This window comes from Schistocerca serialis, chromosome 6 (genome assembly GCF_023864345.2).
Source record: "Schistocerca serialis cubense isolate TAMUIC-IGC-003099 chromosome 6, iqSchSeri2.2, whole genome shotgun sequence".
NCBI lineage: Eukaryota > Metazoa > Arthropoda > Insecta > Orthoptera > Acrididae > Schistocerca > Schistocerca serialis.
Genome location: NC_064643.1, coordinates 20555932 through 20569493, shown reverse-complemented (window position 1 = coordinate 20569493; position 13562 = coordinate 20555932). Strand labels below are relative to the sequence as shown.

The following is a 13562-nucleotide window of genomic DNA, read 5'->3' as shown; positions in this document are numbered from 1 at the left end:
CGAAAAAGACGATCGTGTGAAACCCAGCTCGCGCTATTCGTCCACGAGAATCAGAGGGCCATGGACACGGGTTCCCAGGTAGATGCTGTGTTTCTTGACTTCCACAAGGCGTTCGATACAGTTCTCCGCAATTGTTTAATGAACAAAATAAGAGCATATGGACTATCAGACCAATTATGTGATTGGATTGAAGAGTTGCTAGATAACAGAACGTAGCATGTCATTCTCAATGGAGAGAAGTCTTCCGAATTAAGAGTGATTTCAGGTGTGCTGCAGGGGAGTGTCGTAGGACCGTTGCTATTCACAATATACATAAATGACCTTGTGAATGACATCGGAAGTTCACTGAGGCTTTTTGCGGATGATGCTGTGGTATATCGAGAGGTTGCAACAATGGAAAATGGTACTGAAATGCAGGATGATCTGCAGCGAATTGATGCATGGTTTAGGGAATGGCAATTGAATCTCAATGTAGACAAGTGTAATGTGCTGCGAATACATAGAAAGAAAGATCCCATATCATTTAGCTACAATATAGCACATCAGCAATTGGAAGCAGTTAATTCCATAAATTATCTGGGAGTATGCATTAGGAGTGATTTAAAATGGAATGATCATATAAAGTTGATCGTGGGTAAATCAGATGCCAGACTGAGATTCATTGGAAGAATCCTAAGGAAATGCAATCCGAAAACAAAGGAATTAGGTTACAGTACACTTGTTCGCCCACTGTTTGAATACTGCTCAGCAGTGTGGGATCCGTACCAGGTAGGGTTGATAGAAGAGATAGAGAAGATCCAACAGAGAGCAGCATGCTTCGTTATAGGATCATTTAGTAATCGCGAAAGAGTTACAGAGATGTTAGATAAACTCCAGTGGAAGACTCTGCAGGGGGGACGCTCAGTAGCTCGGTACGGGCTTTTGTTGAAGTTTCAAGAACATACTTTCACCGAGGAGTCAAGCAGTATATTGCTCCCTCCTACGTATATCTCGCAAAGAGACCATGAGGATAAAATGAGAGAGATTAGAGCCCGCACATAGGCATACCGACAATGCTTCTTTCCACGAACAATACGAGACTGTAATAGAAGGGAGAACCAATAGAGGTACTCAAGGTACCCTACACCATCAGGTGGCTTGAGGAGTATGGATGTAGATGTAGATGTAGACCAAAAAATGTTTTTCTTGTAATGAAGACACTAAAGTGGGGGTCAGTCATGCTGTTATTGCTTTTAATGATGGCAACATTGGTAGCGTGAAAGTGCTACAACATATGGGAATTAATTCTGGAGCAAACTGCATCAGAGAATTTGAATGGATGGACAAGGTTTGCACTGGTAAAGCAGAGTATGCAGCACAGTTGGCCACTACGGAGTCCAGAAAGAAGAAAACAAGAAAAAACTTAAAAAAGATCAAGAGGATGATATACAGTATGGTGCAGGGTGCTTCTGAGTGACTAAAAATAAAATGTTAAGCATATATTGAGTTACAGTCTATTAAAACTTTAAAAACTCTTCCTGAAAATTTACATTTTGTCTTGCATTTTTCCCTAAATCTCAGTAACTAATTCGAATAGCGAATTCAAATTTTCAGTATGTATCCTGAGCCTTCTGAACTAAAAGAAGAACATAATGTTATGTATAAATAAAATTATTTAGAATAACATACAAAAAAGTACACAAAATTTTAACTGTGTAATTAAAAAATTGTATTTCCAAAAGCAGTGGCTGAAATGCAATTATTGTAAGACTCAGAACATATAGTTTAATGTCCTGTAAAAGTTTCTTGTCAATGGCTACAGTTGTTCCTGAAATACGGGGAAGTTAAGTCACTAAATTTAACATTGTCAGGATATGGTGTTCAAACTCCACTTAATGCACATTTTCTCCTTCCTCCACTTGGTGTGCAACACATTTATAGTATTTTCACAACAGCAGTAGCTATTTTCTTACAATTTCTTTTTGCAGGAATACCATGTGCCGGGCTTCAAGGGACATGTGGGATTTATTACCTCAATGAGTGAACACTTCTGTGGCACGTGCAACCGTTTACGGATAACAGCTGATGGCAATTTGAAGGTGTGTCTCTTTGGGAATTCAGAGATATCTCTCAGGTGAGTGATGAAACATAGAATAATTGTGTCCAAGTGAAAATTCATGTGAGGAAACCATAAAATTACTAGAAGACTGACAGACTGATCAGTATTTTACCTCCAGGAGGTGAAATTCCAAAACTTCTTATAGACACATTTGTTCCTCTTGTCCTCACATTAGTCATGGAGTCCGAGTGACCTTTGAGACCTTCAGAAACTTATCCCTCTTTCCTCTCTCATTAAGGAACTGATAGTTCCAAATGCTGAGTATAGAATAATACTTTCAAACTGTTTGCCATGCACATTAGGTATGTGGTTGGTATATGGAAGAGATAAACTGCAGTTAAATCCAGCAGGTATGAAATGAGTAATCTTTTCTTGAAGTTTTCAGCTTGCACCCTCCTCCCTCCCAGACATACAAACCAGATACCTCTAGCTAAATAATTTGTGAGTATATATAATTTGCCTCTGTCAACATCATGTTACACTAACCTATTTGTGAGATTAAATTAAAGGAAAGTAATCAGAACTGGAAATTATGTAAAGACATTTTTAGTTATGTCCCTATGTTGTAATAAAGTTAACACAATATTTCTGTCCATGTGATGGTAACTATGATTCGTCAGCCACTGTTGCCGAGCGGTTCTAGGCGCTTCAGTCCAGAACTGCGCGACTGCTACGGTCGCAGGTTTGAATCCTGCCTTGGCTCAGATGTTAAGTCCTATAGTGCCCAGAGCCATTTGAACTGTGATTCATGATTATCAGAGTCTATATGTTCCAAATAAAAATTGGAACTTCATGTGTATAAATGTACAAATTATTAGACAATGGGACCAACAACTGACACTTTTAAATTGATGACTAGACTAAGAGATTAATAATAGGAAAAAAACTGCAAGATACTTGGCGATAAGTTTGCTTCAGGACAAGGTAAGGGGGGTGAGGGGTGGGAAGAATCAGCTCTCTCTTTGTGAGCATACCAGAAATCCTTTATCAACCGAAGGTAAAATAAGATATAAAAATACAGGGTCAAACAATTAATTTAAGTATCTTAAAAACCAAATGACTAATAAAATTGGAAGCTAAGAAAAGTAAGTTCGTAGTAAGTAGGGTGAAACACAAGGGGCTGCAACATATTGCCATTGTTGTTTGACTTGTCTATCAAAGAAAAAAGAAATGGATCAAAACAAAATAAAAGTGAGAATGGAAATGTATCAGAAGCACATAGGAATAAGCAAGGAACATATTCTTTAATAAAAAAAAAAAAATGACCTGTGAGGCAGATGTTCCTACAATTTTATGTTCATAGCACAGCAGTCTGTGAAAGCAAAATATTTATGACATTGAAAAAAGAAAATCAGTGAGTGAAAAGTGTGTGTAGGTGAATTGTGGTGAAAGACTGGATATTGGAACTTCTGTTAGGCTGCCCAGTATTAGTTAACTTGGTAGTAAAGGAGCAAGTTTGCAAGGGCAGATAACTGTTTGACTACGTAAAATAGAGTGGGAGTATGGAAAAGCTAGTCCAAGATAGGATGAAAAAGATAACAGCAACTTAAAAAATGAATTGATAAGTTACCATGAACCCCATTCCAATCTAGTGAATGCAGTGGTTGACAATATCTTGTGACATTCGCCTATAAGGCTCAAACAATAATTGCTAAATAAAATTACAAAATGTTGACAAGACTGTATCTAAGCTGTCACTCTCTTTTGAAACAAGGGTGTTTAAACCAAGAAACACGCAGGAAAGCAGGGACAACTCGCACACTAGAGGAGGATGGGAAGTATCATTGAAGGAGTGAGCATAAACCGTGTGGAATATGTGTGGTACAAGTAAAAAAAAAAAAAAAAAAAAAAAAAAAAAGAAGAAGAAGAAGAAGAAGAAGAAGAAGAAGAAGAGGAAGTGGAAAAATCTTGATCTGGAAACAAGGGAATAAAAATTTGCCACGCGAAGAGACAATATGGTACTGTGCTGATGAGTGTGTACAAGTGGTGATATACAATATACATTGATAAAGGAACTCTGCATTGGGCCCAGAAGACCACGCAATGCCCTTCGAGAGATGTCCTCTACTATATATCTATGGAGAGTTAGGGGGTCAGTATACAACTCTCCAGGCTGTTATCAACTTCCAGAAGTTGAAGACACTGCTTCTCACTTGAGTAGCTCCTCAGCTGGAACTACAAGCAGAGTGTACCCTATTCCAGTCCGTCCACCGAGCAGAATTTCCCGGCTCTACAAGGAATTGAACCTGATCCCTTTCTGTGGCACCCCTGTGGCATACTGACTGCATAGCTGTGGCAAGAGTCATAATATACACTTGTGAACAATTGAGTTATAACTATTCTGTTTATTGGGGAGAGAGTATGTATATTGCACCGTGAGTGAAACAGTTTAGTGTATCGTAAATGGAATGTATTCAGACCTTGTACTTGTTGTGTGAGAGCGCGGTGTCTTAGACACTTGTAGTGTTTGTCTTAGCATGTACAGACCAGTGAGCCTTACTTTCTAGTATTTTTAATTATATATCATTACTGGTGCCTCTGGCACTTTTGTGCTGCAATAGCAATAGCTTGCAATAGCAAACATTGAGTGAACCATGGTTTTTGGATTAGAAGAAGAGGTCAACTGGGTTGACATTGGGAATAGAGTGATGGGAAGTGGACAATAAGCAGTTATATCGAAGGGTGCATTATTTGATATGTTAAGGTTAATTATAAAATGTGGATTGGAGAATTTTTCACGTTGAGCAGAAGTAAGTTTACAGGACCAGATGTCAAATTACACATGATCCGTGTGAATCCCTATAGTCAGCATGAACACTGGCACACAGAATAATATATAGGTAGCCTTGCTGTATATAAAAAATCAGATTTGTGCTGAACTGTCATGAACAAACTGTCACTTCTCTGGAATAAATAGACTCTGATTTGTTAATTACATCTGTGTAAATGAAAAATATAGGAAAACATAGATTGCTGCTTACTGTAAAGCAGACATGTTACATTGTAGACAGGCACAATTAAAAAGGCACTTACACAAAGCTTTCGGTCACAGCCTTCATCAGCAAAAGAGATACAGAGAAACACACACATTCATACACACAGGCAAGCACATGTCACACACATATGACTGACAACTCCAGTAGCTTGCCCCTAGCTGCTGGACTTGGCAGTTTTTTTTTCTCTGTGTGTGTGTGCGTGCGTGCGCGCGTGGAGTGCTTGCTTGTGTGTTGTGCCTGTGTGCAACTTTGTTTTCTTTACGGTAAATAGTGATCTATCTTTCCCTGCACTGTTGATATTACTACCTGGAATTTCCATTGTTTAATCAGTGTAAATAAGAAGGACACAGTTACATATATTCTGTCACTTGAAGACTAATACATGAAGTAAGTGGACATTATTTTTTATTGCAGAGGATCTTTGTCACCACTAATTATTAATTTTGTGTTCCAGTTAATTAGACATGGTTTCATCCTTTCGTGGATGTGCTCTTTTTGTTAAATCTTCCTGCAAAAGATCTGATTTACTTCAAATTAATAAACCTGAGTATTCTGAAAAAGGAGGTGCAGCTTACAGCTGCAGTGTGACAGTTGATCACAGGGTGATTTTATCACTGCCATATCGTGGGTAACCATGGCTCGAGACACTTATTCTATAAGGGTGTGTAGTCATTGGGCTTTCTTGTACCACAGTGTCAAAGGTGTACTGTGAGCAGATTTACTCAAGGAAAATACTACCACAATCAGCAGAGTGAACTGCTATGGGCAACAGGATATCATTGACAGGGGTTACCACTGACTAGCATGGCTTTAGCAGCGAACAGGTGGGCCACAATGTAGCAAATGACTCACCAACTCAGTGACAGTCAATAAACAGTAACCATTCATGCCACTGGGAACTGTCACCTCTTTGTGGGATACAAAGATGCAATCTGCACACTGCTCGTCACAGTTACAAAGATTAGCATTGGTTCGGAACAGCACCAGGGGATGCTCGAAGCATGCAGGAAGGTCGTCTGTCTGATGATTTGCGGTACATATTGCCAAGGTGGCAGGGTGCAAAATAAGGAGTGATCAAAAAACTTCCATTTGAAGGCTGCATAGTTCAGACCAGTATGCCACACACACACACACACACACACACACACACACACACACACACACTCTCACACACACACACACACACACACACACACACACACACACACACACACACACACACACATATCCATCCACACATATACCCTGCTTGTGTCTGTATATGTGCGGATGGATATATGTGTGTGTGTGTGTGTGTGTGTGTGTGTGTGTGGGAGTGTATACCTGTCCTTTTTCCCCCCTAAGGTAAGTCTTTCCACTCCCAGGGTTGGAATGACTCCTTACCCTCTCCCTTAAAACCCACATCCTTTCGTCTTTCCCTCTCCTTCCCTCTTTCCTGATGAAGCAACTGTGGGTTGCGAAAGCTTGAATTTTGTGTGTGTGTTTGTTTGTGTGTCTATCAACATACCAATGCTTTCGTTTGGTAAGTTACATCATCTTTGTTTTTAGATATATTTTTCCCATTTGGAATGTTTCCCTGTATTATATTATATATCAGTGCTTTCCTCTCCCACAACTATCCTGCAGACCTTGTCCACAAATAGATCTCCCAAACAATACATTCCTCCCCACCCAACAACAATGTTACTACCCCCAGACCACACAGAAGCATCCCCCTTGTCACCCAATATTATCCTGGCCTCGAATACATCAACTAATTACTCCGCCACGGATATGAATTTCTCAAGTCAAGCCCTGAAGTGAGATCATCCCTTGACAATATTCTCCCCACACCACCCAGAGTTGCCTTTTGCCGACCCCCTAACCTCCGTAACATCCTTGTCAAACCCTACAATATTCCCAGACCACCTTCACTACCCAGCGGTTCCTACCCCTGTAACCGACCCCGATGCAAAACCTGCCCCATGCATCCCCCCACAACCAACTACTCCAGCCCCGCTACTGGTATAACATACACAACTCAAGGCAGGGCCACATGTGAGACAGCACGTCATTTATCAGCTGACATGCCTGCACTGCACAGCCTTTTACATTGGTATGACGACAACTAAACTGGCTGAGCGCATGAATGGGCACAGACGAACTGTCCACCTAGGAGATGTCCAATACCCAGTAGCGGAGCATGCCCTCCAGCATAATTCTAGGGACCTAGGAACCTGCTACACCATATGTGCCATGTCGCTTCTCCCACCCAACACCAGTACCTCGGAACTGCGGAGATGGGAACTTGCACTCCAACACATCCTTTCATCCCGCCATCCCCCTGGACTGAACCTATGTTAACCAACCTCACTCCCATTTACTCTTTAGTCTTCTCCTCTTTCCCTTTCCTCTTTAGCCATTCACGCATCTTTTTATCCTACATAGTTGTGTTTATCTTTATACTATGTACCTCTTTACTTCTGTATTCATCCTCCTTGGTTTGAAGCTGGCACAGTAATTACAGTAGAATATCTTTGGCTTCCCTCTGACATCCATGCCTCCATCTTTGCTACCCTCCCTGTTTACCTTTCCCCTGTTGCTTCATAACCTGGGTTGTGAATAACTGAATCCACTTTCCCTTCTTCCCCTTTTTTCCCCTCTCTCCTCCCTGATGAAGGAACGAAGTTCCGAAAGCTAGGATACGTCAATTTTCTGTTCTGTTTTGTGTATCTATCGGCTGTACTGAGCTGAGGTAAGTACTCACCAGGCCCTCTATCTCTTTGTTAGTATTTGTTTCATATATATAAACACACACATACACACACATACTCACACACACACACACACACACACACACACACACACACACACACAGGGTGATGCGTATTAACATTTAAAAACCTCCAAAGCACTGTAGATGACCCTGAGACAAGTAATTTAATACAAAACACATGGGATCACAAATGTTGGATACGATACAAATGTTGGGAAATGTGTCAAAAGCAAATGACAAATGTCACCAGATGATGTACCTTGCCATGCTTGCAGTGGTTGAGCCTCTTGGTCTGTCACACTTGATCATCCCAACCCAAGTCAAGTATTCATATCGTTGTGGCTACGGATACATGTGTGCGACTTTAGTGATGGCGTTCAGGATTTGCGTCTTGCATCTGGCAGGCAGTATTTTTTCATTGTGTTAAACAATTATGTATTTATATTGAAGTTTATTATTTTATTTACCGGTCTTGCAGTTTCCTTGATTTCTTGCAAAGTACAGTACAATGAAAACCTACCATATTGCATAACAAGTAGATGAGTGTAAACTTCAGAATAGCATCATCGCCATTAAATGACCTTTGTTTTCTTTACTAACTAATGTCTGTAAACAAAAAGAGAAGTGACAGAAGCAAAAAACACAAAATCAGAACTGCTTTTGCTTGATTACAGCAGGGACAGTAATTTTGTAACATCTACATTTACAACAGATCATATTTACAAAATGTTTTGAAATTTGCTCTGTTTTCTCAAATGAAAGTATTGCACTGCTCAATCATTTCTTTACACTCAACCCCGACTGCTGCACATGCTGTGGGGTATGTCATCTGGTTACGTCATATGTTCAGTGTTTCTCACCAATTTTTGGGGTATTTTGAAATTTACAAAAAGGCAAATGCAGAAAGTTATCACATTTTGCTGCACAATACCTGTGTCACAGAAAAATAATGTATACAAATCTTCTCAGATTGGCCACTGAATAACTTTGTGCAAGCCTCGCAATATTTCACCAACACAACTGTTCGTCATCTTCAGGTAGTGGTGGGTCCTGTCATCACTGCTGCAAGATGTGACTGGTGATATTCGCACAGCAGAATTGAAATTTGTCAGGCTAGAAGCAGGAGTACGAATGTGTGGACAGGCACTCCCAGTTGGATGGAAATGCCATTCATAGTAGCCTTCTGCTTATGTGTTGTGGGCAATGACTGCACTTCTGGACACTCGTGTGGTTAAAAGCTGAATTAACTCTCTGCAAGGTGCTGCATCAGGTCATACATCGGAGGATCTGGTTTCTACTGTTTTAATTTCATGGCAGTCAGTGCTGGATTCTGGGCAGTGCTTAGTCAAAATTCCATATTCCTGTTGGTAAGATTGCCCACCGTATGGCCTCTTGGGAAACGTGTGGTGCCCTGTATTCAGGCAGTGCTCTGCTACCACTAATTTACTGGGTGGCATTTTTGTCAGTGCTGTTGAACACAGTGTTCTTGCACAATGTGAGGTGTCTGCCCTATATAAGATTTCCCATAATGGCATCAGATCTTATATATGATCTATGTTTTCTAGGGTCAAGATTGTCTTTAACTTAACACAAACACTTTCTTAGTTTCGCTGGTAGACGAAAAACACACTTGATTCTGTTTCTCCTAGCGATTCTTTCTATTTTTGAAAACATGCCACTGAAATATGGCAAGAAAGCCATTTGCAGTGCTTGTCTAAGTATCTTCATTTACATCCCTACACTGAACTTGCTTTGCTCAGAACACATTGCAAATCTGTTTACAAGAATAAACGTTCTGCTGCAACACTGTTATTAGGTTTTACAGTTCACCAGGCAGACTGTTGGTATCTGAGATCACGTGTGCTCTATGTGCCAAGGAGTGTAAGACACTACCACATTGTGCAGGGTGATGGCAACTTTTGGACCGCAAATATAACTCTGCGTGTATCAGTTTGCAGTAGAGACTATGCCCCAGTGTTCTGTCAGCTTTTCTTCTAACTGTGACATCCAGGAATGGTAAGCTGCTATCTTTTTGTACTTCCACAGTGAACTGAATATTCAGATGGAGCGAGTGCAAATGCTGCAGGGACATAGGTAGTGTCTGTATTATGTGGGCCGCACCACAAATGTCTCTTCAGCATTCTGCCAGAAGGAGGAATGTTGGATATTTACTAAGGGAAATAGAGGATCTCCCATGGGAACACTGTCCACTTGATTAAAGTAGTTGGTGTTACATAAGAAATAGGATGAGGTATGCACATGTTTAAACAGCACCACAATTTCTTTCTCAAACTTGCTGTTAATAACCTCTAATGAGGGCTGCAGGGGCACTTTTGTAAGTAATGATATAACATTTGAGCTAACTAAAAGATCTGAAAGTTCTAGTTTAAGCATCTTCAGGTATTCTATGAAATCCTCTGAATTCTAAATATGATGGTCATAGTCATCCACATGATAAATTTCAAAGCTGTCATGTGGAAATTGCCAGTTGCATCTTGCAGCAGTGATGGTGGAAATCACCACCACCTGTAGATGCCAAAACGTTGTGTCACTTAAATATTGAGGGAGGGACTTGCATAATGTTATCTGGTGGGGAACCCAAAGTGTTTTTGCAACAGATCTATCAGGCAAGCCTGAAAAGTCACATATACTCCAAGCAGTAAGTACCTGTCGTAAAATGATCACATTAGTGAGCTTGGCAATTAATTAAGAGTTTATCAATAAATTTGGCTTCATTTTGCAAGAAATTGTGCTGTGTTCCAGTACTCCCTCTTCAACAAAACTAATGTCAGTTTCTGCTCCACCTCTTCAGCCCAAGATCCTATGTACACTCTTGAGCATTCTTGTCCAGTGGGTTTGTTATCCTGCTGTTGCCTACTGCAGACTACAAGATTACTGTTGAAGATTTCTGCAAAGTTTTTCTTCCTTTTTAGTGTACCAACATTTCACTGTGTGGTAATTGCCTGGTACTGTTTAACGGGTGTTTTAACAGTTGTTTCAGAGATGCAATACGAAGCAAATGCAGTGAGGATGACTTGCTTGCCATGATTGGGGCAGCAGTGAGAAGAAGGAAGAAACAACATCGAGGTAAGATACATTACAGCAAATGTAACTCTATAGATAGAAAGAAAATTTCTGTTTAACAAGTCATAGCAAACATAAGAGCAAAATAGAACGAAAAACAACAGTGATAGAACCTGTGTTTTTTGTGTAAACTTGGATTTAATTTTTATTTAGTATTCATTCTGATTAATGCCCATTGGTCAACAAGATATTTCAGCCCTAGAATTTGGTTCTGCAAGGTCCACCAGATAACCATATATGGCTGTTGTAACTCCTTTATTGGACTTCAGAAGTTTTCCAGCAACAAATCTTTTTTTTTTTCTTTCTTTCTTTCTTTTTTTTCTTTTTTTAAAAAAAAGCTAAAATGCAGAAAACATCATAAAGCAAACACTCACAGAAAAGCATCAGTGTCCTTGAAACAATGGAAACTCCAGTAGGAATATCAACAATATTGGAAAAGGCAGATTACTACTTACTGGTGAAGGCTGTGGCTGAAAGCTATGTAAGTGTCTTTTAATTCTGCCCATCTGCAGCCTAAGGTATCTTCTTTATGGTAAGTAACAGTCTGTCTTTTCCTTCATTATTCATTAGTGTTCTTTGTTTTTATTGCTGTTTAGCAAGCATCATGTGGTATATAAGGGATGCGAATAGCGTCAGATGAATCATCACTCTGGAGGATATGAAGGTGCTGCATATTGGTGTGAGACAGCATTATCTGATGAGAGTTTGAAAGAAACCTCATTGTGGATGTCCATTTGGTCGCCTGGTTAAACCTTGCAACATCTGTATTTTTGGAGTATTTGGATCTGACAGTGGCCTGATGTTGGAAGTAAGGGCATACTCATCATCAATGTTCCAGTTGACTACATGAGACCACTACAAGGGAGCATCACTGTGTAGTGTACTGAGTACATTGTAACCTGTTCACATCTGTGACTGCCATCTGAGAAAAAGTACAGTAAACTCTCGTGCAGCTACACTTTTGGCTAGCTAGATTGACACTTGACAAGTTTCAGTTTGCGTGCACCTGGAGCCAAGCATTTGCTGGTGTTTTTTGGCAATCTACTGCTAATCTGTGCACTGGTGTGTGTCAAAAGTCCAAGTATCGTCAATTCGTGCGTGTGTTGGTTGAAGCTGTAGTGTGTTTCTTATTCGTATTGCATGGTTTCATGCCACTGCCATCTATTGGAACTGCTTGGTAGTACAGTACATACAGTATTGTTCTATGCAGCGCAACGTAGCCCTGTCAAAACCGACAATTAGAGTGCGCTGCCTAACACTTTCCACTTGTTGTCGGTACATCAAAGCTGAGTGTGTAACAGTGAATGTACAACACCCTGTTGTGTTGCCACGTGGGCTTGGGTAGAACAGAGGAAATGGCATAGATGTATCGAATGCTTTCATTTGATGGCTGCCACAGCCTGGTTTCAAAAGTCAAAAGTTTGTCTAGTGCATCTCGAGTGTTGTCAAGTTGTGCATCTGTGTGTTTCTGATTTGAGGTTTCGTGCTCCCACTATGTGCCTTAAAGTGTCCAGAGATAAAAGGGGCCAAAAACCATAAAGGACTCAGTCGAGTGTCTGTAGAAAGAACACTGAACGTGACTACAGGCACGAAACATAAAATGAATGTGATCTTGTTGGAAAAAGAGCTTCACACTTTGCAGAGAATTGATGCTGGTGAGCCACCCACAAAAGTTGCTGCAGAGTAGGAGTACAATTACTGATCGGAAGACAAATTGATCAGGAATTTAAAAATTTTGTTCCATCCAAGCATTGGGCAGCGCAGTGAAATCTTGAAAAGCAATGAGAAAAGGTGCACATCCTCAGTTAGAAGAGGCATTATTTTTGTGGCACGAATAAATAAGAGCCAAAGGTGTGTCAGTTTCAGGTCCTCTACTTTGTCAAAATGAGCTGATGAGCTGATTGAAGGAAAGAAGCAAGAATTGCTCGGAAGTAATGGCCAGCAGGATCGTTTCAAGAAGCAGCGTGGCATTCATGAAATTGCCATCAGTTCCAAATCATTATCTGGGGATGAAGCTGCTACACTGATTTTAAGAAGAAACTGCACACAATCATTGACAAAGGAGGTTATACTGGCAATCAACTTTACAAATGTGATGAAACTGGGTTGAATTACAAAATGCTGCCAATGAAAACCCTTGCCTCTAAAGAAGAAGAAATGGCTTCAGGATACAAAAAAATCCAAGAAAGATTTACTGTCCTTGCTTGCAGTAATGCCACTGGCAATCATAAACTGTGTCTTACTTTAATTGGCAAATCCAAAACACCAAGAGCATTTAGACACCAACCAACCAGTTTGCCACTGAGGTACACGAGTCAGTCTTAAGGCATGTATGAACAGTGCCATCTTCAGAGAGTGGTTCCAGGCAGAGTTTGTTCCAACTGTAGTAAATTACATGGAAGGAAATGGACTTCCTTGAAAAGTGCTACTTCTTGTGGACAATGCTCCTTCTCACCCAGGTGATCTGCAAGATGGGGATATCAAAGTTGTATTTCTCCCACAAAATGTCACATCTCTATGTCAACCGATGGACCAAGGTATTCTTGAGGCGATGGAAAAACATTACAGACGCAAGATGCTGGAATAATTAATAGGTGTGATTGGTGCTGCAGATGATTTTGTGGAAGCT

General features: G+C 40.3%; 1 protein-coding gene across 1 annotated transcript in view; it reads left to right on the top strand.

Moving 5' to 3' along the window:
* LOC126484637 (molybdenum cofactor biosynthesis protein 1-like) overlaps positions 1 to 13562 on the top strand; it is a 336598-nt gene that overhangs the window by 303329 nt on the left and 19707 nt on the right. The window contains exons 5-6 of the mRNA XM_050108229.1: positions 1968 to 2113; positions 10851 to 10936. Coding sequence (XP_049964186.1) covers positions 1968 to 2113; positions 10851 to 10936 — 232 coding nt within the window. The remainder of the gene's footprint in view (positions 1 to 1967; positions 2114 to 10850; positions 10937 to 13562) is intronic.